Raw genomic sequence first — 25,336 nt, forward strand, 5'->3', positions numbered from 1 at the left:
GTCCAAAATGATATCCACGTCTGCCAATGGATCCATCAAAAGTCAAGATGATCTAAATATCTTTAGACATGTATTCTCACCTTCCTCCGAATTGGAAACAAATGAAGAACTAGATGTGTCATGAAAGCTCTCGAACCGCTTCTCGCGAGATCTGGATCTGGAACTATGCCAAGAGAAGCAACTGATTCTGAGACATATTATTATGCGAACATCTCGGATAAAAAACAAAGTTATTATGTGAACATCTTGCAATAAAAACAACCACGCTTGCGTATTATCAACAACATTTCAAAAGTGTATGGCTTATTTGGCTGAAACTTGTCCCTCTTCCTTTTGAATTCTAGTCTCTGTCTTCCCGTACCAAACCTTCCTCCATCATTCTTCTTTCCTCAACTTTGTTTGCCAAAGCAATCATTTTCTTTGGACCTATTACATCAAAACATGAGATCTCTCTTTGGAGTCAAATCTATACCCAAATCCTTGCCTCTTAGGTGGTAAGTTCTATGGCAAGTCCCAATCTTTGTATTCATCTAAGAACTGCGACTATCCTCATTGCTCTCCTTCTGTGCTCCCCGTACATAGGATGAGCCTCCCTGAAACTCCAGCTGAAATGATAATATCTCGTTCCTTGCTTCTGAAAAGAAACTTTTCTTTCACAATAATCATACGAGGGCTGCATTTGATTGTGCCACGGCAGTCCAAAATGATATCCACATCTGCCAATGGATCCATAAAAAAGTCAAGATGATCTAAATATCTTAGATATGTATTCTCAGCTTGCTCCCAATTGGAAACAAGTGAAGAACTCGATGTGTCATGAAATGCTCTTCTCGCGAGATCTGGATCTGGAACTATGCCAAGAGAAGCAAATGACTCTGGAGACATATTATTATGTGAACATCTCACATAAAAAACAACTTGTCATGTGAACATCTTACATAAAAAACAAACAACGCTTGTGTATTATCACCAACATTTCAAAAGTGTGGCTTATTTTGCTGAAACTTGTCCCTCTTCCTTTTGAATTCTAGTCTCTGTCTTCCCATACCAAACCTTCCTCCATCATTCTTCTTTCCTCAACTTTGTTTGCCAAAGCAATCATTTTCTTTGGATCTATCACATCAAAACATGAGACCACTCCCTGGATACTCTTAGATAAAGCGCTTAATTACTTTTGGGACTGCTCGATTTGTGTGATTGGGTGAAAAATATGAACTTTCAGCATGGTAGCCCAACGTCTATCTATGTAGTATCTTACAGACTCTCCTAGTAAAGCTGTCCCATTCAACAAACTTTTCTCCCTCAACATTTGTGTGACAAGAATTGCTCTCTTATTTGTTTCTTGAACCCATGCAAGTCTTTGAAACCATATCTTTGGACCGGATTGCTCGATGCCATAAAGCTACTGAACCCTCAAGCGTAAGAGTAGCACAATTCAGCTTAGCCATTTCTGTTGGCTCCTCTCTTGCAATATAAGTGTCCAATCCAAGCTCTGTAGCCAACCCAAAAATGTTTCGAGCTTATGATCCCCATTATAATTCATCATCTGGACATGTTTCTCTCCCATTATTGTTGATGCATCATTGGTAAGGGATATGTGCATATTCCCCAATCTTTACAAACTCAATAAATGTTTTTGAGACATATTCTCCCCCATTTGTCGGGTCGAAGGCATTTGATTCGACAACTAGACAGCTCTTGCCATAGTCTTGAACTCTTTAATCTTGTTAGAAACTCCAATCCTTGACTTCATGAAGTAGGAAAATACTTTTCTGGTGTAGTCATCAATAAATGTGGAAAAGCATTTGCTACCACTGAGGGATGGCGTGTCTTGTTTTCATAAAGGTATCCTTCACAGATCTCCTTCTTTGACAGATGGGTGCCCATTGATCATGTTCCCGCATTCAAGCAACTGCATGATTATAAAGTGAAGACATCCATACCTCTGGTGCCATAGTTGCGAGTAAGTATGTGCAATCATGTATGCTCTCAGTCTAGGGGGTGTGATTGCCAACTTATGAAAAACGACATCTATCAATCCATGTCCAAAGGTTCCTTCTTGAGTGAACAAGATCACCTTCTTGTCATCAAAGAGGAGCCGAATCCTTTAACTAACACATATAAACCTGAACAGTAGATCCAGGCACATAAAGCACATCAAAAGAGGATTTGATCTCACCATTTGGAAGCTGAATTGGTACACCACCAATCCCTTTGATTAGTAGTGGATGTTTGTCTCCGAGATGAACCATAGTTACCAGGAAATGTCGAAGCCTTCGGAAAAAGGGGGGGGGGGGGGGGGATGCTGTTCCGTGAAGGAAGGGGAACCCGGAACACGTTCCGTATTCCGAAACATGGAGTAGGTTCAGAAAGCTGGGGGAATACGTTCCCCTGTTCTCCAAATGCGTTCTCGTGCAATTTGTGGTATTTTGTGATCTACTACGGTGCGCTATTGGTACAACATCCCAAAACTGCACGTTCCAGTCTATTCTCTGTTTGTTGCCTCTACTCTATACTACTCTTTCAGCCCTTACTCCAATCTCTACTAGCCTCTCAGCCCTTACTCCAATCTCTACTAGCCTCTCATCCCTCATAGCTCAGCCCAACCCAGCCCCCTTCTCTCTCAGTTCAGGCCACCCTCAACCCCCTTCTCTCAGCCCTCCTCTAGCCTCTCCACTTTTATTCCTGAACTCCAGCGTCTCCACCCTCAACCCCCTTCTCTCAGCCCAACCAATAGCCTCTTCACTTTTATTCCTCACCTCCAACCTCTCCACTCTCAACCCTCACCTCTACTACCCTCTGAGCCCAGCCTCATCCCCATTCTCTTAGCCCTCACCTATACCCTCTGCACTCTCAGCCCTCCCCTCGGCCTCCACTCCACCTCACCTTGCAGCCCGGCCCCTTACTGTCAAGCTTTGAAGTTCAGCCCCCTTTTTTTCCAAGTTCTCACTGTTCAGCATCTACCTTTGCTGAAAATTTGCAGCTCTTTTTCTGCATTTTGGTGCAGGTCTCTCTCTCTCTCTCTCTCTCGCTCTCTCTCGCTTGGCAGCATGATGTCGTTGATCGACTTTACGGGATCACCCCTCGATATCCATGGATGAGGACCTGGCACCTCTACAAATAGAGGAGAGACGTGTCCTCTTGCAATAGTGGGATGTGGCCCACAAGGAGGGGTAGTGGGTGGAAGTGTGGGACGGACGACTCATCACTAGCCCCCTCTGGACATTTGACCGCCTTCCCAGGCTCAAGATACCGAGACCCTCGCTTGTACCATTTGGAACTATAATGGTACCTTATGGTCAGAGCCTAGGAATTTCTTGGAGTCCTACATAGGACGAGAATAGTTTTTAGCCCAGAGCGGCCCCTACCGATAATCACCAGGTACACTTGGGAATCAGCGTTGAGCGAAGAGATGAAGGAGAGAGGTGGAGTACACAGATCTGGTGGAGTGGCAGTACTATATAGATCATCCCTCATTGGGACGATCTGAGAGGACAGACTTGCACTCTAGATTCCTTTGGATCCGAATACGATGCATGGCTAGTCGAGATTTCTTTATAGTGGTCTGCTACTTTCCACCAGAGACATCACATTTCGCCAGGGGAGTGCGAGAGGAGGCCGAGACAGCACCATATGGACCTCCCCACCTCTTAAGATATCATGGATTTCTCGAGTCATGGAGAAGTCCTCCTAGTTGGAGACTTCAATGCGAGGATGGAAGCACGCCAGGTACCACTTTCAGATTTTCGAGAGGATGCAGTATTACTACCCGACATGAATCTTGTTGATGCATGCATATCACAAGTGTGTACTGAAAGGCGGGCCCCCATCACCTCTTATGGACATGCACGTCTTGATTTGGGTATGACACATGATCTCATTCTCTACAATGGTCTTGAGTGATGGTCCTCCTCAGGTGGTTTTACCATGTTTTCCACATGGAGGAGGGTCTAGCGTAGTTGACTACATCTTGGGATCCCGTGCCTTCCCGCTACACATCACAGACTTCTTTGTGTCAACACCTCCACCTTGGGCTGATCACATTCAGGCACTGGTTGGCACCGAGGGAGCTCCCTGTGAAGCTTAGCTTCTTTAGGGATCATCGCTTCTGCATCTCTGAGGAGGGTTACCTAGACCAGAGGTGCCTCACTGCTTTCATTCATGAGGCGGTTCGACATAGAGAGCGTCTCATCAAATCGTAGAGACATGGATGGGGTGTTCATCAGACGCATCTCATAGAATGATCACGGAGTTCTTCCAGCTAGAGCATACTACTAGGCGAGGCGGAGATCTTGAGATTGAGATGCAGCGTATTCGGCAGAGGTCGGACGCATAGATCACATCAGATGTCATCTATGTTCAAACCCGGGACACAGGCCACAGGGTCACTATGGCGCTTGTTAGACGTAGAGCTGCTACTAGGAGGTCACGACAGACTACATCCACAGACAACAAACAGGGACGTGTCACGGGCTTCATGCTTGCATAGCCTTGCTCATCATCGAGTCTACTTTGATATCTCATGCCGTGTGTGTGTTACACTAGGTCCTATAGGCTATATCTGCTAGGTTGATGATGATGTTAGTGAGGACTATGATTATGGTGATGTTGATGATGATGATGATGACATCGACTATGTCCTACACAGTTTTCTACCACGGGTTAGGATGCTCATTTTAGTAGCTCCACCCTTTTGGTTCATTGTATCAGGGTTTCTATCAATCTCATCGACCCATCGGTCTTTAGTAGACTTTACTAATCTTTCTTTCTTTCTCCCCCCACATTCCCCCCCCCTCCCCTCTCTTTCTCTCAAGTTTGCATTGAGACAGATGATAAGTCTCCTTGGTGGTTGGAGGTGGATATAAAGAGCACGCAAGTTACTTTCTTGCTTTTGTGAAGCATCACAAAGTGGAGACACAAACTGAATGCGGTCTCTTTTAGTGCGTGTGAAGAAGCTAGGTATCAACCCTTGCGCTTCAGTTCCAACATAGACCTCACACGTTTGAAGGCACTTGCACAGAGTTTAGAAAATATTGGATCATGAATTGTGGTTCTTGATCCTCTAGGTCGAGCAATCGCCAGCCCTAGGTGCAATAGGCTCTTTCATGTGTGATAGTAGACTTGTCTCTACTTATATTTCTGTCTGCTTTCATGTGTGGTAGTAAACTTGCCTCTACTTCTATTTTTGCTTTCTTGTTTGCGAGTTTGGCACATGCAGGTGGGTCTCCCACTTTGGCATCCTTCAGAGCCGTATAGGTTCTTTCATGTGTGGTAGTAGACTTGCCTCTACTTCTATTTTTGCCTTCTTGTTTGGGAGTTCTGCACATGCAGGTAGGGCTTCACTTTGGCATCCTTCAGAGCTGTGTAGGCAAGCCTTGTGGTCTCATAGATCTGGGGAGGAGGGCACAGGTAGATCCAACAGTGGGCTGTTTCTTTCTCTCCCCCACCTCACAAGTGGTATCAGAGCCTAAGCCTGCCAATCCCCCTCCCATTCGTCCAGCAACAGGGACCATATGAATTCACGATAAAAGCCCACAGGTCCTTAGTTCATTGATATGGTGAAGGAGATTAAAGTCTTTGGACCATCATACACTCCTCCCTCTGAGGCACCACAACTCTGGAGACAGAGAAATGCACTATAGAGTAGGCTTTGAGTCCCATCAAAGAAATATGGTTGAGATGCGGTGTCACAGTGATGGGATGTGGATGGAGTGACACTAGGAGCCACTCTATTAAGGGCATCATTGCATCATCCAGAGGGGACATTTTTTAAATTAAAGCTATTGACAATTCAAAGGAGGGAAAGTTAACTTAGGTGTTGGCTAGCATTTGGATGCAGGTCATTGATTTTGTGGGAGGTCACTGAGTATGTGGGAGAAAACAATGTTATTCAGCTTGTTTCCGTTGGTGAAAACTGCAACTGGGCAGTAGGGAAGATCCTTGAGGAGAAGTACTCTCACATCACCTTTGGAGGTTGTAGCCTTTGTTTTAGATTGATAATTTCAAGGAAAAGGGCAAGAAACGGATGGAGAGTTCATGCAAGGATGGGAGATAATATTGAGACAACTTGTCTCAAATGTAGATGATAGGAGGAAAATGTGGGAGGAGCTGTCATATTACAAGCAAAAAAAAAGGTTGGTTGGTTTGGAGGATGCACAGAATGACATGTTTAAGATTTCCTCGGTTCGTTGGTGGGAAGACTACGGGGCAGATGCTCCATTGTTGCAGAGATTGGCCATTTGCATATTTCGCCAGGTGCTAGATCTTCGAAGTTCGGCTGTTGAGTGCTTGTGGAACAATTTTGGAAACATTGTATCTAAAAAGAGGAACGTGCTTGGTGGAAATGATATTGTATTTGTTAGTGCAAACTTGCATTTGCTTAACAAGTTTAGGATGGAATGCACTCTAGAACCCAAGGTAGTTTTGGTATGTGTATTGCATGGAACTTTCCTTATGGTACAGTACAACACATTCCGTACAGTATGGTATGTGTATGGAAAAACGTTTTTTTGTTTTTTGGTTGTGTATATGTGTTTAAAAAAGTAAAATTTGAAAAAGGGGTGTGGTTCAGATGTGTCTTTCCTGGTGGAAAACTACTTGGAGCAAATTGCAATTCTCAAGGAGGACAAGCAGATTGCTTCTCTTATAACCAATTAGAAGAGAACTGCCTTAAAAGCAGAGGCTTTATCGATCTCGTAGATTCTCTCTCTCTCTCTCTCTCTCTCTCTCTCTCTCTCTCTCTGTGTCTCTCTCTCTTTTTGCCGAAAAAACAGTGCTAATTATATTACTTCGAGAACAAGATACAAAAGGTCAGCTTATAGCTGACGGGCTGCGTTCACAAATCGGACACAGCCCTAAAAGGTAGCAGAATAAATCATACTCTCACGGAGGGATAAGACGTGTGTGAATGAACAGCCATCGGGGTGGTTAGTGCCACCGAAGGCCCTGCGTAGTCTGCTCGAAGAAGAGGCCCTGTGTGTCCCAAGCCCGGAGGAAGCGTCTCCGCTTCTCCTGACCGGCCTGGGAGTCTCCCTGAATCTGGTCCCACTGGCCTCTGAGGGTATGAATAATCTCACTCCAAATCTCCGCCATGATCTGGGCAGTCGATAAGGAGGTGCCACCGAGGATCTGCGCGCAGCGCGAGGTCCAGATGTGCCACCCTGTAATGCTGCTAATAATCTCCCAGACTGGCTGCCTCTCCCGAACTCCTGTATCAGCCTCTGCTAGGTGCTGCGGGATACCCTCGAGCGGCCCCCATGTCCCCTGTGTGATAAGGAAAGTGGGGTCCTGCTGGCATGCCTCGAATAAGTGATGAAGACCAGGTGCGGTGCTGCACCAACAGAACGCGCCCCAAGTGATCAATCCTAGCTCTGGTGCTGCGCGAGTAAGAATCCCGAAAGTCCACCTCCACACTTCCTGGGCGCGAGTGCAGCTCCATAGGCAGTGTTTTGGTGACTCCTCATCCGCATGGCAAATCTGGCAGCATCCGTCCTGGCCTATCTGCCGCAACCAGCTCCCCACTGGAAGGCCTTTGTGGGCAAGAAGCCACAGGAAGTATGAGATCTTCCGCGGCCGCCAACTCTCCCACAAGGCCTTCCAGAATGCCTGCAAGAAGAACCTGGAAATACCCTGTGCGTACCAGCTCTGCATCCTCCCAAGAACTCGCCTGCCCAGAGTCGTGCTGTAGGCGAAGAAGGAAGTCGGCCCCTGTCCTGTCACAATCTCTGGCCACCACCACTCTCCTGGGTCCCAATCAAGCTTTGACAAGGCCCGCCCCTCCCAGAGCCAGAGGCGCCAAAGCTGCATCTGGTCCTGCTCGATGCTAGGGTCGGTACGCCAGACCTTCCCCAAAAGGCCTACGACCCGAACCCTCTGCCATGGGAGTAGGGGGTCGATGAGCGCATCCTCTCTCCTGAGTCTTCCATCCCCAAAAACCGCGAAGAAGGAGATAGAGGAGTCATCCATACGTCATGCGATCACCAGTGGGATGCCACGGGGGGTGAACTGTCCCAGCCAGCGGGCGTCACCAGGCATGAGGACCTGAGGCTCAGGTGGAACCAACCAAATAGCTGGGATCGCGCCGTCGATCTCCGTGCGTCTCGCCTGGGCTCTACGTGCACCTCCAGCTGCGTCTGCAAGATCAGCCGTCTCCAGATGTCTGTACGTATCCCTCCAAACTCGAAGGGACCGGGCTGGCCCCCTCATCCAGCCATCCCACCTGATATGTGATCTCTCCCCCAACTGAAGGCCCTCGACATCTCTGACCTGACCGTTCCAGATAAGCGGCTGGCGATCAATCTCCTCCTGACAGCTAGGAGGGGACTGAATGAGACTGAGGCGGAGCCGCCTCCAAACCATGAGGAGGCTACGAACGAGTGGGGAACGGGGCTGAGTGAGCGGGGCGGAAGTGAAGATCCACCTGAGGGACGGTAGCCACTCTCCACCTCGGCTCGGGACACAAGAACTGACTCCCTGCTGGAGTAACATCTTCCACGTCTGCCCCCCCGGGGTCAAACCGCGGATGACAAGCTTGCCTAACAAGGCCTGACTCTGAAGCTCTGGATCGATGACCCCCAGGCCACCCTCAGCCTGCGGAAGAATGATTGTCTGCCAAGCAACCCTGGCTCTGGTATCTCTAAGACCATCCTCCCCGGACCAAAGGAAGTTCCGAACCAGCCTCCTGAGCTGTGCCACGCTGGATCTCGAGAAGCACCAGCAGGAAGCCACATACCAAGCCGTGGCTAGGAGGACCTGGTTAACTACCAGGGCACGACCTGCAAGAGAGAGCTTAGCAGTGCTCCAGAAAGCCAGCTTCCGTCGGATGGAGTCTAGCACCGGGAGAAACTGCTGAGCTGGCGTGATGTCTAGGCCAACCTGAAAGCCAAGGTATCTAGCTGTCTGTCCCCGTGGAATCCATCTGAAACCCAGAAATCGCCCCCACTGAGAACACGCCCCAGGGTCTGTGAGAAAACCAACTGATTTGTTCCAGTTGATTTTCGCACCAGCGGCCGAGCAGAAGACCTCCAGGGCCATCCGCACCCTCTCTAGCATCCTCTCATCGTCCTGGACATATAGGGCTGTATCATCTGCGTACTCCGAGTCCAAAAGCTCCGTGTCCTCCCGGAGTGGAAGGCGAACACCCCTGATCCCTGTGGACCTCGCCCGAAGGTAGTAAGTCATAGCCTCGGCGAAGAAGAGAAACAGGTAAGGAGCAAGGGGGCAGCCCTGACGCACTGATCGCTCCAAGCTAAAGCGCTCAGCCATCCTGCCTCCAATGATGACCCTGCTGGACGCTGTCCTGTACAAAGCTGAGATACCCTGAATCCAACCTGCCGGGAAACCTAGCCGCTCCAGAGTCCCCTCCAAAAAGGACCAGTCCACTCGATCATAGGCCTTCTCGAAGTCGAGAAGTAGAATGGCAAGGTGTGATCCGCTGTGCTGAGCCCACTCCGCCGCCTCTGAAAAGGTGAAGACATTATCCAGGATACTGCGATCCTGGACAAAGCCTGTCTGAGTGTCATGGATGAGGTCTGGGAGTAGAGGCCGAACTCTGGCGCTGATCATCTTGGCGAGGATTTTGTAGGCAGTGGTAAGGAGAGTGATCGGACGCCACTGGCGGATCTCCTGTCTATCTCCTCCCTTCGGGATGAGGCAAATCAGTCCCGAGGAAAGGCTCTCTGGCATCTGACCGCTGCTGAAAATCCTATGCAGAGCTGCAAGGAGGGGCTGATGGATCTGGTCCCAGAAGGAGGTGAAGAATGCCCGGGATAGCCCATCCTCATCTGGGCATTTCTGTCCGTCGAGGGCCATCAAGGCCTCCAACATCTCATCCGTGGAGAACGGTGCCAACAACGTCGCCTGCATGCTAGGCTGTACCAGGGAAGGGGTGTGCCTCCACACCTCCTCACGGGCACGTCGAGTACGAGGGGCAAGCGGCTCATGCTGGAAAAGGGTCCTGTAGAAGTCAGTGGCCAACCCCAAGACCTCTCCCGGATCCGTAATAATGTGTCCCTCCGCTGTCCTGAGACTCCGAAGCTGATCACCTGCAGCTCTCTGACCATGCGACCTGAAGAACTCCCTGCACATCCGGTCACCCTTCCGGGCCCAGAAGGAGAGAGAGGCGTGATAGGAAAACTCTGAGCGACGCTGGAGTGTCTCCTCAAGAAGGGCTCGGGCTCGAAGGGCCTGGATCCGGAGCTCCTCCGAGCCCGGGGAAGCCTGCTGGAGTCGCTGAATGGAGGCGAGGTCCCTCCGAAGAGCTCTCTCTCTGCCCCACCACTCCTGTCGAACTTGTAGGGCTGCGAGCTGGCAAATCTGGCTGGACTCCTGCAAAGCCTGCGCCACCGAATCCACCAAATCCACGCCCTCGCCCCAGTCTCTGTCCCAAAGACTGCAAATACTGCTGCGTACGTCCTCCTTCGAGAAAATGGAGTCGGGAATCCGGCAAGAGCGGGGAGGAAGGGTCTGAGCTGTCGAGTCTAATGATAAGAGCACAGGCGCATGGTCGGAGAGTGTCGTCCCTGGAACTATACCCGCTTGACCGCCTCTGCTGATGGCCCAGTCACTGACATAAAATCTATCTAGCCTCTCCAGGAGTCTACCTCCTTCCCTGCGGAAGCCCCACGAGAAGTCCAGGCTCCCGTGCCACCGTCGGAAGGACGGGTCTCGCCAACTGTCCCTTCCTCCTGTCGTAAAGATAAAGGAATCCCAAGCGGACTGCTCTGCCTGAGACATGCCTGTAAACTCCGGTCCTCTGCCCTGCTGGTCCTCCAAGGTCTCCAGATTGTTGAAGTCGCCTCCAACAATCCAGGAATCCATGTCTGGGAGAATCCCTGTAAGTGTCCTCCAAAAGGTAACTCTACAACGGAGATCTGTGGGAGCATAAATGTTGAGAACTCCAACTCTGGAGCCCTCCAGATCCAGGCCTACCCAAAGGGCATGGCCTGGTATCAGCGTGCCATGACCGAAAACTCCCTGGGCTAGCTGCTCGCCCACGGAGGTACAGACACCACCACTCCTCCCCATAGCGCCGATCGAGGGCTCCCAATAAGTGTGAGAGCGTCCAGGGAGAATCTTCCCGCATCTACGGGAGTGAGCCGCAGAAAGCTTGTGCTCCTGGAGCAGAAGAACATCCAAACGACCAATCACTGCTGTCTGAAGTTCCTGTCTCAAGATGAGCTTCCTGGGACCACGGGTGCCGGAAGAGTGAAACCCGTTCACATTCCAGGATACGAGGTGTAGGCTCATGGTGAGGACTGGGAGGCTGCGAACAACTGTCTGCTCGCGGTCGAGGTCGAAGAAGAAGCTGACATGTCGGAGTGGAGGCGCTGACGCTTATGGGAAGGTTTGGAGGGGGAGGTGGGGTCGTCCTGCCCATCCTTCAACACCTTCAGCAAAGGCGAGAGACCTTTGGTACCATGAGCGAAAGCTTTCTCGAGCCAACTCGAGATCTCTGAGGTGGACATACCATAGAAGGCGCGGAGTTTCTGAGGAGTCCAGACTCTGACATCTTGGGGGAGGGGCCAAGACAGGGGGGGCCTGAGGATCACAATCAGTCTGAAGCGTTTGGCGGCGCAACGCCACCGCAGGCGCACGTCACCCTCGGACCACTAAGTCTCGAGAAGCTGCCCACCGGACGGGCCTATCCAGGAGCAAACCTGAGCATGTGTCTGCTCCCTGAGAGCCTCCCAGACCGAGTCGTCTGTCCAGGTCTCAGTGCCGTCGCTAAGGAACGTGAAAGCAAAGCTCGGGCCATCCCTGGGGGCCAAGGCGGCTAGCTTCCCATCCGCCCCTTTGCGGAGCAGGAAGATACTGATGTCGAGGCAAGCAGGGAAGGTCCCGAGGTCGGCCACATCCAAGTAGTCCCAGGGGCCAGATCTGTAAAAGTCGCGGGGGAGTGCTCTCTCCTGAAGCTGAGGCCCGTCAGAGTCTGCCACTGAGGGGCTAGCGGACGGAGAGGCCTGCACCGGTGATGGTGTAGACTCAGGGTGTCCTGCCAGCGGAGGGGGAGGGGGAGGAGGTTGGGGAATAGGCAACTCAGACTCCTCGGGGGCGACTAGCGGGGGAGGAGGAGGAGGGGGAGCGGGGGCTGCCCTCGGCTGAGGAACCGTCTGTGCATCTAGCTCGGCGGGAGGGCTAAGAGAAACGGGGGGGGGAGAGGGATGGGGATGCTGAGAAGGAGGGGGAGAAGACTGAGGAGGACGAGGATGGGGCTGAAGCTCCGGGTCGGGAGATATGGGGGGCAGATGTGGGATGGATTGGGGCTGAACGAGAAGAGGCTGGGGAGAGGAGGAGAGGGGGACCTGAGGCTGTGGAGGGCGGACTACTGTCGAAGAAGATGCTCTCCCAGATCCCTGGGGCGGCTGCCTGTCGGGTCTCTGAGGTGCAGCTGCAGGTTGGGTAGCTTCGGCCTCTTTGCCTTTATCAGAAATCTTCTTGTTCTTTCCTCTTTTCCTTCTAACCTCAGTCCAGCCGCCAGCTAGCTCTGGTCCAGGCTCCGGCTGCCTCTGCTCCTCCTGGCGTGGCTGCCCTGAGGGGAGGGGAGGGGAGGGGGCGGAGAGGGAGGGGGCGGGGGAGGCCGAGAAGAGCTGGCGAATCGTGGACACACAGCCGCCAGGTGCCCAAAGCCGTGACACCTCAGACACTGTCCTGGCTGTCCGGTGACCACCATGCTCTGGGTGACGCTGCCGGCATCTGTCACGATCTCGATCACTGCTGGGAGAGTCGCAGGATCCGCCACCGCCACACGGACTCGGGGGGCTCCTGCCGTAGTCACCGCATCAGCGAAAGTATCGTGCATAACCCAGCCAAAGTGGGAGCCCAGGTCCCTGACAATCGGCCGCAGCTCAGCAGCAAGACCTGGAAAAACAAGCGTCACTGGATGACGAGGTATACGAAATCGAGCATCAAAATCCGCTGCGCTGAATCCACGGTACCACGGGACTATCATGATAATCTTTTCGTCCACTGACGTGGGGGAGCCAGCAATCAGGTTGCTCGCCGCTTTCGCGGTGGAGAGTTTGAGCCAGAAGATGCCCCTACCCATAAGGGCCACCTCCTCAATATGGCCGTCCTCTAGCCTGAGAGTGGACTGGAGCCAGTCCCTGATGGCTGATCTGGAGGGGGAATGTCCAATGACTCTGCCATACACAGAGGTAAGGGCAAAGTCATTGGCAACCTCCTGAACCCGAGATGATTGTCGCTCTGTCAGGATGACGCGGTAGGCATCTGGAGAGGGAGGGTTCGTCTGGGCCTCCGGTTCCGGGCAGGGAGCCGCCATACCGCCAAGACAAACTGCGAGGCTTCCGGTGGGGAAGAGGCTGCCACCCAAAAAAGGGGGGGATAGAAGCGGAAGGGTGGAGCCTGGGTGTGGCGGGAAGGATGGAGGGTGGAGGCGGAGGAGGCGGGAAGGGAGGGCAGGAAGCGGAGGTGGCGCGGGGTGAAGAAATGTGGGCGGGGAGCGGGCGAGGCGGAACGAAAGCGGGGGTGGGGGGAAGGCGGAGTGGGACGAGAGGGCGGGCGGAAGGCGGAGGTTTTTTTTTTTTTTTTTTTTTTTTTTTTTTTTTTTTTTCGGCGGAGCGAGGGGGCGGGGGGGCGGAAGCGGAGGGCGGGAGGGGGATGCGGGGGTGGAGCGGAAGGGCGGAGAGGCGAGAGGGGCGGGGGTGGGAGGCGAGGGGTGAGGGGGACGGGAGGCGGGGGTGAGCGAGGTGGTAGCGGGGTGGGTGGAGCGGAAGGCGGGGGGGGGGGGTAGCGGAGCGGGGAAGGAAGGGGGTGAGCGTAGCGAGGGGGGGGGGCGGATCGGGGAGGGGGTGAGCGTAGCGAGGGGGGTGAGGCGGAGCGTAGCGAGGGGGGGTGAGGCGGAGCAAAGCGAGGGGGGCGGAGCGTAGCGAGGGGGGGTGAGGCGGAGCGTAGTGAGGGGGGTGAGCGGAGGTGCGAGAGGGGGGGGGTGAGGTCGGAGGGGGGTGGAGCGGCGGTGAGGCGGGGATGACGAGGGAGGGCGAGTGCAGCGGCGGGTGAGGGGGTCGGTGAGGACGGAGAGGGCGAGGGGGGCGGTGAGGGCGAAGGGGAAGGCTAGGGGGAGGTAGGAGTACGACGGGGGGAGGGGAAGCTCGCAGGAGCCAAATCTCTCTGTCTCTCTCTCTACACACACACACAAACACGTGCGCACGCATGGGCACACACACACACACACATTGCATGAATGTATCTATGTATGCATGTATTTAAGAGGAGTGAGAGAGTGGTGCATGCTACCGTACTCTCTTTTTAAGTACAAGCATGTGCACTAACAATCTGTCAATGTGGAGCAATAAAATATGATAGTTTGACTATGGAATTGTCTTTATTCTGAATATCATGTTGAATGTCTTATGGGTTTTTTGAGCAGATCGTTTATGCACAAGTCTAGCGATGGCTGAATTAGATATGGGATTTTTGGATTCAGTGAGGAATCGCATGCCTGTATACCAGGTAAGCTTTCTATGCCAGTACAAAACAGCTCTCAAAGGTAGGGAAAGGGGATCTTTTGTGTCTACTAGGATGTTTCCGAGATGAACATGGCCCTAAGATTGTGGACCCATTATTTTTATAATGATTATGTGAAAACTGATTTGGTACCCTCATAGATGCAACCTTGACTACAATGTGGAGTGGTTTATGCCCTTCAAAAGCCTAGGGTTCTTGAACATGCTACTATGGTGTTTGACTCATTAGAAATTGGACATGAGCACCTTGGGAACCTTGTGAATCCAATCTTACCAGGCTGCCATAATTCAAATGCCCAAAATGAGCATGTGCAACCACAAAATCGGCTACTGCAAGTTCTGCAATGTTTCTCTCTGTCAGAGGCATCAAGTCTATATAGACTACCACAATTATGCTTGGGTTTAACACAAGGCTTTGCTGTTTTTGCATCACCCTTATGATGGGCAGAAAAACCCTGATCACAAAAAATAGAGGCATTCCAATTAGCATGGCCTTGCTCTTCCTGCAATAATAAAGTGATCAGCTGGTCAAAGTTGTGATGGTTGGGATTGCCCATGGACACTAACCTCAATGTGGTCGCAAACCCTTGATATGAGTCAGAGTCCACTCAGCTCGTGGACGCAATCTGAGTATCTGGCACAACCTCATAATGTTGGCCAAATGTTCTTTGAAGTCCTTGAACTTAGATAGGCATCCATAACTTTCCCTGTCATCCATCTTCTAATTACAGATAATCCAACCCATGCTTCATTGTTTATCTCATACGAAGAGGCTAACTTATTGCAAGCATCTGCCGCAGTCCTGTGAGATCTGATGTGAGAGATGATCAGCTTCTTAACTCTCAATGCGGTTAAGACATGAGCTTGACCATCTCTGCCATCCCATTTGATATGTTCTTGAGTTGGAGGCGCTGGGGCAGCAATGGCAGAAGATGAAGAGTCAAATAATATTACCACCACCTCTAGTGGCAGGTGTAGTGGCAGCAGGTGCATGTGATCGAGGTCTCACCTTAAAAAACCTGCAATGATGTTCCACAAATTCTTGCCCACCAACACATGACACATCATGTATGACTAAATGGGTAAGTGTGTGCCATCAATGTCTTTAGGAGCAAGCATGCCGAAAAGATAATTGTTTTCCATGGCACAAATGCAAATAACCCAAAGCTATCTATCTAAATCAAATGGCAGAACTAAGGCAAGTGCAAATGTATTATTCTGACCACACAAGATCAATGTCTGCACAATTTTTGTAACCTGCAAATAAACCCCAAGGCGCGAGGGCAAGAGCTCCAGAAAATGGTGAGAAACAGATGACTGCAATTTGCTTGATGTTGCATTGATTGTCACTACTTGCAATGAAGAACCCTCAAGCCATAAGGATGCCTTTGATAGCAGGGACTGGATGGATGCCATGAGACATGATTCCATGCTAGCCAACCTCCAGGCTATGAGGTTAAAGATTCTGAAAATCAGGTTTGCTGGCTGAAATTGTCCCTTTATGGATCGAAGCAGGAACCTCGGGCATGGTATGCCAAAATACATTCACTTTTGTTATGCCTTGGATTTCAGCACAGCCCCACAGAGTTCACTCTTTATGTCCGGAAGAGTGAAGCAGAATTTCTGATGTTAATTATTTATGTGGATGATATGCTTATTACTGGGCCCAAAATTGCAGCTTTCAGAGAAATCATTTTCCATGACAGATATGGGCAGCTAACATTACTATCTTGTCATCCAGCTTGCTAGTTTTGAGGGGACATAATGATGAGCAATCCAAGTGTATTGGGCAGCTCTTGCAGTGCTTCCAGTTCGAGGATTGTAAGCTGGTTTCCACACCATTGGAGCCTAGCTTCCATTTCTCCTCTGATGATGGGAGTGACTACTTTGATGCTACCCTTTATACCCCAACAGGTTGTGGATCTGCACTATCTATTTATTTCACACCAAGTCAGATCTGTAGTATGCAGTGTCTCCGCTAAGCACAAGCACAGTACACAGCATTGGCAAGCAGTGAAACATGTCTTCTGATACTTGAAAGGCACGCAACATTTGGAACTGTTATATGATGATAAGTCTTCACTGTTATGACTGGTTATGCATGCTTTCACGGACAGTGACTGGGCTAGTTATTATGACACCCACGTGTCTCATAGTGGCAACTGTTTCATGCTTGGCTCCTCATGCATTTCTTGTTTCAGCAAGAAGCAGCACATTGTTGCTACTTCGAGGTGTGAAGCTGAGTATATGGCGGCCTTCATAGCTATTGTAGAGTGTGTTTGGTTCCGCAAGCTACTTGCAAATCTTGATGTCATGACACCAGGCATCTTCTATCATGCTCTACACTGACAGCTAGAGTGCTTGGGCCCTTGTGCGTAATCCTGTCTTTCATGTGCGTACCAAGCACATTGAGGTACACAATCACTATGTTCGAGAGCGACTGTCAGCTGGAGAAATACATGTGTCCTATGTTCCCACATAGCATAACCTAGCATATCTTTTCACAAAAGCTCTACAACGACCCAAGTTTGAGGCTTTTGGGCAAGCTTTACACTTGGTACCCTTTGTCATGTGATTCTTCTTACCCTGTATTTAGGTTGCTATATCCATCACAAATGAACATTTGTAACCATGATTTAGTTTTGAGGTATGCCTTGGGATGTATCTAGGATATTTAAGGCATGATTTATTTTCCGAGGATAACATGGAGGGGGTTTATTGCCACTTTGCCCTTGTATGGGCTTGTAGGCTAGTTAGGTCTAGTTAGGACCTTGGCTGTCTTCTAGGGCAGCAAGGTGTTGTGACCTGAACGGAGAGTCTACATACGCTCGAGGTGGAGTATGCGGGCTCAAGTCTAGAGATATCCGGCAGATAGTAGAAATACCTTCTTGTAGGATCACAGGACCACGCTTTGGTGGGACTTTGGATCTCTCTCTTTTGTAATGTGTCCATAGCTTTGGATGGAAATATATTGTTTTGGTGGTTTCTATATCTGGCTGGATTATATTGTCTATCGATGAGTTTGCACATCTATGTGATGTATTTAGTTTGTGATTCCACACCCCACACACACTGTGTGAGCTCGTGGGCTATTCTATCAGTCTTCCGCTGTGCGTACCCTCTGTTGGTCGATTTCTAACAAGATTGCGGGTTCATTTTTCAGAGTACTGTTGAATGTGGAGAGAGATTGTTGTTTGTTTTGCTACAACAAGCACTTTCATCTTTGACAGATACAATGTGTAAGGGATGAGCTGCCGAGTAGCAATGCATGAATGTAGGATCATGTACAAAGTATGCAAGCAGAACTAAACACATACAAGGTGATACACCAGATTGATGCACTAATAGGTACGATGATGAGTGCAAAAGGATTAGGCAACACTGGCACTCCGACACCAAGCAAGGATACATGCTCAAGGAACATACAACCATAGAGTATCGACGCTTGGTGCTATGTAAGGAAGGATGGTTTCTTGTATGACATGAGTAGGAACTTTTGAATATTCTCTAGAGTCGTAACTCCAAGGAGTTTTGGATGAAACTCTTAGCAAAGGATCACCATCTCCCATCCAAGATCTTGCCCTATAGAAGGACTAGGCGAATACTATATGATCTTCCCAACGAGACAATCCGGACACCTGCCTTGTTTGTTCCACTCTCTTCACCATCTCTTAGCTGAAGGAAGCAATCAAGCTCGAAAATGATAAAGCAAAGTATCATGAGGGCCTTCAAGAACAACTCTCATTCAAGAATATTTGCACCAATCCTAGCCAAGCTATGTAATGAAGCTATCTATTAGACTATCGAATTTCAATAGTAGACTCACAAAGTAGGAGACCCTATAGGTAATGGTAACTATCGAACCATCATAGTAGGCCATTTGATGGCCAAAGTGTATGGATTGGTGCTTGAGATCTAATTAATGAGCATGCTCAGTGGGTAGGTATGTGTGCAGAGGGTCGGGTAGGTTTTAGACGAGATCACTTCAGTTCAGATCGCTCTTAGGTCTCTCATTGAAGAGGCTAGACATCGGAGTTGGAAAGTTTATTGTTTCTTTGTGAGGCATTCCACTCAATCCATGAGCTTGCTTCATCGTAGGACTTTGGGCATTGGGGATCAGAAATGATGTTATCCGGGTAGTATGGCGTTGTACAAGAGAGCTACATGCATAGTACACAACAATGCAGTGCATGCCAAAACAAGTGCGTAGCACCATCAATGTGAAGCAAGGGTGCCCTCTGTCTTGCCTTCTCTTCGAGCTTTGCATTGATGAGTTTGCATCCTTCATGAATACTCGAGTGGGCGTGGCTTGAGACTAGTAGAGACTCTTATGTCCCTTCCTGGCCTCTAGGCCTATTGTAGATGCACTCCCAAGCTAGCAATGTAATTTTGTGTCATTAGTGTAGTTGTGTAACATCCAAAGCTGTTGAGAGTGTGAATTGGTGCTGCCATAGTCATATCACACGTTAGAAGCATAGGGTACTCTCAAGTGCAAGAGGCACTAGAGGTGTTGCGCGTAAGGTACTATTAAGTGTAAGAGGCACTAGAGGTATTGTCCTTGTAACAGTAAAGAAGAGAGTTGAAAAGATATATATGCATGGTTAAAAGTCTTTCATTTGAAGGGTTTTGAAATTTAAGCATCTCAATAGACTATTTCAAGGTTGAATGCCTTACGATCTCTCGTAACAATTCAAGTTTATTTGCGGAGAGGAAGTGAATTATAGGATATCATAAGGCTTTGGTCTAAACGGTTGTCAATCTTTGGGAATTTAAAAACCCAAGTAATACTGAGATTTTGTAGACCATCTATTATGTTGGAGTCTATGTGTAATTAAGTTGATTCGTATTACATTCAACTGCTTGCTTTTCTTAAGATCTGTTTAGACCTTACCTAAGGCTAAGAGCACATGGGAGTAGATAGGATGGGAATACGAAATGGTGGTCCCATCCATGGTCAAATGTATTCCTATCCTATCCCCTCCCTCCATGTAACCGGCCTTTGATCACAAAGGGCAGTGCAACTGTCTCTACTATCTCACAAAACCAAAAATACAGCCAACTTGAAACATTGCCTTTGTCCACAAACAAAACTCTGAGCATAAAACTTCACTGCATAGTATCATGGAACCATTTAAGACAAGGGAGGCTAGAATGCCCCTACTCAGAAGCATAAAGAGTGACACCTGTTGGCCCCAACACTTGGCGCCCCTTGCGGTATTTATTTAATTACTGGTTAGCTCAAAATACAAAGGGACTCCCTTCAAGAGATCACCTGCAGGTGCAACCCAGTACAGTGCCAACCCGTGGCTGTGCTAGTGACCAACTCCTAGTGCTATTCCTTTGGCTCCTTTCAAAAGTCATGCATAACACAAGTAGACCAATCGGATGGCATGCCAAGCAATGCATTCACCCATATCCAAGCCATTACTGAGCACAAGGCTAGGAAGAGAGTATTACAACCAGTGCCCCAATCCTCTCCTGGGCCAATGGCAGGGCATCCAATCTAGCAGGAACTCAGTAGGAATGGCAGTAGCATAGAGTAGAAAGAGATTCAGCCAATAGAAAGAGCATGTTTCAGCTCGAAACAGCTCCAGAAGTAGGTTGAATAGCAGACAACAAACTTTGGTAGGAGGGAGCTGCCTATGAGCGTCTTCCAGCACCAGAAAAGATCAGAAAAGAGAGCGTCCAGCAAGCTGTAGCAAATCCGCCACCACCAGAATGGAGTTTTCAGCCCACAAACACCTCAGAACTCAGTGCGCCTTGCACCACACAGAGGCCAGGAGTAAGGCGTCCAAGGGTGTGGCCTCAAATGCAGGAAAGAAGAACTTCTGTTGCGAAGCAAGTCGAGAAAAACTTCAAAAATGGCCCAGAATGGAGGCATCCAGGTCGAGGAGGCATGCCAGCAACAGAGAGCACCAAGGGGAGGAGAACTGTCGCGAAGAAAGCTCGAAAATCCACTTCAGCCAGCAAGAGGAAGGCTGCAAAAATCCGCCATGAAGAGAATGAGGCTGCCTTGGTAGGGGAGAAGTCTCAAATCAGCAAGGAAGGGAAGAGAAGGGCTCCAATGCCTTCCAGGGACTTTCAGGGGTGACACCTAGGTGCCACAAGGAAAGTAGAGAAGCCACATGCAGACACCTGTACAAAATGAGGCGTGGGATTTTAATGCCCCTAGGGGGTCAGATGGCATACCATGACCCTAATGCTTGGGAACCAATGACCCTAGTTTGTAGGATCTCTAGGGGGTCAGTTTTTAAAGAATGACCCCACAAAACCAAACCAATGACCTTGAAATTGAAACCACTCTGATAGCACCAGGAGTTGCACTTATTGCACATGAAATCATAGGTACCTTTTGGGCATTAACTAAGGCCTCTAGCCTGGTACCCTATGCTAAATTCAGTGACAGTTAGTTTAGACACTTCACCATCACCACCACGTCCCCGTGACACACTCCATGTGCTAACACTCAAATGAACTAGGATGGGCTAGGTGAGAGAGGACACATGACATCATTTTATGCATTTAGGGATTAGGACAAGCATACCATTTTCCAACCTTCCCAATCCGTGCAAAAGAGGGATTCCATTCTAGTTCCCATGGAGGCCATGGTCTAGCATGGGGGGAAAAGTGGGTATTCCCATTGTAAACCATCCTAGACCACTTGGTCTAAACTGTCCTAGTTCTATCCACCTGCTAAGTCCCTAGCGCATCTTGCTTTTGTGAAATGAAGTAATAATGCAAGGTAAGATGACTGACTAAAGATGTGGTTGATTGTTGTGGGTTTCTTTTATTTAAGACCTAGATGATTGGAAATGTAAGACTGCATCTTTCCTTGTCCCTTACATTGTAACTTTGGTGTGTGCAAAGTCGTAAAAATAATGTGAGTTGATCCTTTTTTTTCATTGTGGCAGCATCGCAGGTGTAACATATATGGTTGCATGGATCGTCCATTTTCTGAGGATACGACATCACTTGAACGACCCTCTTCCTTATGATCAAACTCTATGCACTAAAGTATGATTTACAACGTTTTTCAAAGAATAACACTGTAAAGCAAAGAAAAACACGAAAAAGGGAGCATATCGTTAGACCTAAATATTTTTGCCATGTGTTTGTTAAAATGTTAGGTAAGGATGATTCTTGACTTGGTTTCGGGACTAGTATTATTTGGGATAAAGGGCAAGCCTAAATTGCAAAACCACTAGAAGCCTATAAAAGGTTTTTGTTGAATTTCGTATTCCGAAAGGAGATATACTCATGGCTTATGACATGTATAAGCTTATCATCCTTTCTAGATGAATACGATATTTTCTGTCAAGCTAAAGGGAGTGTGAAAATGCAGTATGGAGTTACAATAGGAGGATTTAAGTCATGTAAGCTACCAAAAAAATTTAGGATCAAAGCCCACTATTTTGTGATTAGTCTTCCAAGTGTATTCAAAAGGGGTAGAATTGGCATGATGCAATTCAATAGTGCACTTAGTATGAAATGTGCTAATACTTGAAATGCAATTGTTTCATTTAGGTAAGTTGGGTTGAAATTTTTACACTATAGTGTACTTATATGAGATTTGTGTCGTGTGGACATTTCTAAAAGCATTAAAAGAGGAATCAAATAGCTAAGATGTGATGGGATTGTGACGTTGGGAATTGTTAGCACTTATTAAAAGATGATAATTGAGGGGGTACCTTTGAAAAGGCTTGTGCATAATGTAATGACATGACCTTTAAAGTTTTAGATTGATTGGATAGCCTTGCACATTGTATGGTAAGCTATTTCAACAAAGTTTCAAATTGTAGGTAGGTTGTAGGGCATAAATTCACTCAGTTGTAATGATTTACTTGAACCATAAACCTTATTAGGGTGAAAGAGAAGGCTTGAATCTATTCACAAGAATGATCAAAATATTGGGTCATAATGTGAGCGGTCAAATAAGTATATCCATGAGCAATAGAGAAAGCATGAATAGAGAGATCTTGTATAAGACAAATGAGTGAGCTTTCTAAAAATGTACACCATTAAAAATGGATTTTTGTTTGTGGTGGTGCCTTGTTATTCAAACATAGGATAAATGATAAAAAATAGGGCTTCAAAAAGATACTACACTTACATCATGCACCTACATACTCATCCATGTGTGTGCAATATACATGTCATGAAAAAACATTGTGATGCAAAGATACTGAACTCGAGTTGTAAGAGAGAAACTTTTCTAATGTATTTTTGAAGTTCCATTTTACACTCATTGCAAGTTTCAACTACTTCCTTCCATCTAGGTTCATGTTTTTCCTCCCAAAGAAAAAGAACCTTCTACAAGAAAAACTTCTAAAAGATGATGACCAATTTAAAGGTGATTTCTATGCAATTTGCATTTGAGTATTACCCCTCGAACTCGGGTCAATAGATCATAACTAGGTTTCACTGGCTTGGGTAGAGACCATCCACGAAGGATCGGCGGCACTGATGAGCAAAGAAGTGTACCTCTAACATTTATGAAGTGGTAAAGAGGCAAAGATCAACAATGGACCAATTAGTTGAAGCGGTTCAACAATCAACGAGGACGAGTTAGGAAGGCGGGTAGCTCGGTCGCCTCAGTTCAGGCAGAGAGTCTAGTATAAAGGAAGTAGAGTGTGAGTTGTAATGAGCTTCTGGAGCTGAGTAGTTGTATTGAGTGTGTAGAGGCTAGGAAGGTAGAATCTGAGCTGTTGGCTCATAGAGTCTTGAGTCCAAGTGGAGGCGAGCAAGAGTGAGCAGAATTTGGTGTTGGTTGCACACATGCCACACATATTGTCATCACATAAGTAATGCCACACACTCATACATGCGTACGGATGGTGCACACATGCATTACATGTCGTCATCGTGTAAGTGGTGCACACATTGCCACATACTCATCATGTAAGTGGTGCATACAATGCCTTTTGCTTGCACAATTGAGGACAATTATGATTTCAAGCAAGAGGGATGTTATAAGCATTGGAAGTATCCCATTATTTAACCCTTTAGTATTTAGTTAAGTGAGATCTAGCATTTTTTGTCGCGCAGCTGATGCATGTGTGCTCGCTATTTAGATGAGCATGTGGCAATCACTTGGCATCCTCAATGGGGTGATTCTTGGACCTAACTCTAGGATGTTTCTTGGACTTAACTCTAGGATGTGTCTGAATACTCTTGAGTCGGCTCTTCTTAATATATAACATGACTAGGTCACGTTTAACAAATAAAATTCTCTTTCTACCCTTGTTCACTCGTGTTCTTACAAATAGCTTGTGAACCAAGAGAGAATGAATTTAGTCAATTCAAAATATATGAGGGATAATTTTTGTTCATGTCATGTACCAATTAGAGAGTATTATACCGCATCCATTTATTGCTCATGCTACTTTGGTATAAGTCGAAGCATTATATTTGCCATATTTTTCAATATCTGTACTGTCCCATAACATTTAAAGCAATTAACTCTTCAAGCCATTTTTTGATTATGTGAGTAATAATAAGTGACATATATTAGTGTGTGGTGAGTAGAAAAATACATGTAGACCATTGTCTGATTATACTTCAAAGTTTTTAAATCATTACCTTAATGCCTTGGTGGCTAGTAATGATGCAATATATATTTTCTTTAGCTACTAGAAAATGCATTGAAGATATTAACTGGCATACCAATCTTTTTTCATTATCCATAAACACAATATCACAAAGAAATCATTAAACGTGGAAGCTAGAACAATTTCATCAAAGCATACCATACATACCTCAAACTAATTCTTCAATCAATGGTACTTTGCTAATTTCTAAAATTAACAACTAAGTAATGTAATTCATAATCTTCTCCTTATCAATGCACATATTCATGATTATTAATAATCCTATAGGCTATCGTATTTTGTTCTTTTTGTGATATTTTAATATGATCTATCACTCTTCGTCAAATTCAGTTATTCCCGTAAGTTGCCATTCTTTTTAAAAATTTTGTGAATGAGCACATCCATGAGGTTGAAAAAAAAAAAGTAAAAACAAGTAAAAAATGGGAAAAGATACGTATCTCCTTTGTCCTTCCAAATATTTGCTTGCTTGGTAAGTCCCAATCAAGTTCCATTTGTTTTACGTTCAATCATTGGTCTAATAACTTTGTGATTTAAAAGAGATTCCTCGCAAAGTCTCTCTCACAATGACATCATATGAGAAAAACAATTAAGTAAAGAGAAACAAGAAGAATAGAAGATGTATCTAGAGATGCCTTGATTGTATGGTCACTATGCTTGTATGATTGATTGTGTCCACTAAGTTGACAAGAGGAATTTCAGATTGATTGTACTTCCATCATGTGCACCTTTTGATTCTTGATTTAGTCCTATTGCTTTCTTCCAAATTAAATAGCTTTGGTCTTCTGTTTAGGAGAGTGACATACTTGTTGTTACAATTTTCATACGACCTCCATGCTTGAAATCATATTTTACTTTAAATATCATTCATCTCATTATATAAAAATATGAACCTTTTCTGTCCTCATGCCCTAAGATTAAGTCATCTCTAGTCGTTGCTTTTCATCTTCTTGTCCAAAGATTACTTCTACCAATACGTTGTAATCCAACCACTAAAAATAACATATGCATACCATTTGAACAAGCCATCGCGGGCCATTTTCGCCAATCGCAATTGCAACGTTGAGTTTTGAAGCATCTTTGATAACTTTTGTACACAAACTCAAAACCTAATCAAGTGGTCAAAACGATTAGAAAGAACATTCTAAGAATGATTGTTTTATCAGATTGGCAAAAATCATGTTGCTCTCCTCCCACAGATGGTTAGAGCGTAGCCAGGCTCCAATACCACTAAAATAAAAATTGTGA

At 47.3% G+C, this 25,336-nt stretch overlaps 1 protein-coding gene across 1 annotated transcript in view; it reads left to right on the plus strand.

Moving 5' to 3' along the window:
* The window catches only part of LOC147885179 (Nitrilase/cyanide hydratase and apolipoprotein N-acyltransferase family protein), a 93,003-nt gene extending 71,099 nt beyond the window's left edge, over nucleotides 1-21,904 (plus strand). Inside the window, exons 8-9 of the mRNA XM_087397653.1 lie at nucleotides 14,387-14,469; nucleotides 21,395-21,904. Of these exons, the coding sequence (XP_087253779.1) occupies nucleotides 14,387-14,469; nucleotides 21,395-21,478 (167 nt within the window). The 3' untranslated portion in view covers nucleotides 21,479-21,904. The remainder of the gene's footprint in view (nucleotides 1-14,386; nucleotides 14,470-21,394) is intronic.
* Nucleotides 21,905-25,336: the final 3,432 nt, after the last annotated feature.

Source organism: Dipteris shenzhenensis, chromosome 26 (assembly GCF_047967505.1).
Source record: "Dipteris shenzhenensis isolate YYH24624 ecotype China chromosome 26, Dip_SZ_1.0, whole genome shotgun sequence".
Lineage (NCBI taxonomy): Eukaryota > Viridiplantae > Streptophyta > Polypodiopsida > Gleicheniales > Dipteridaceae > Dipteris > Dipteris shenzhenensis.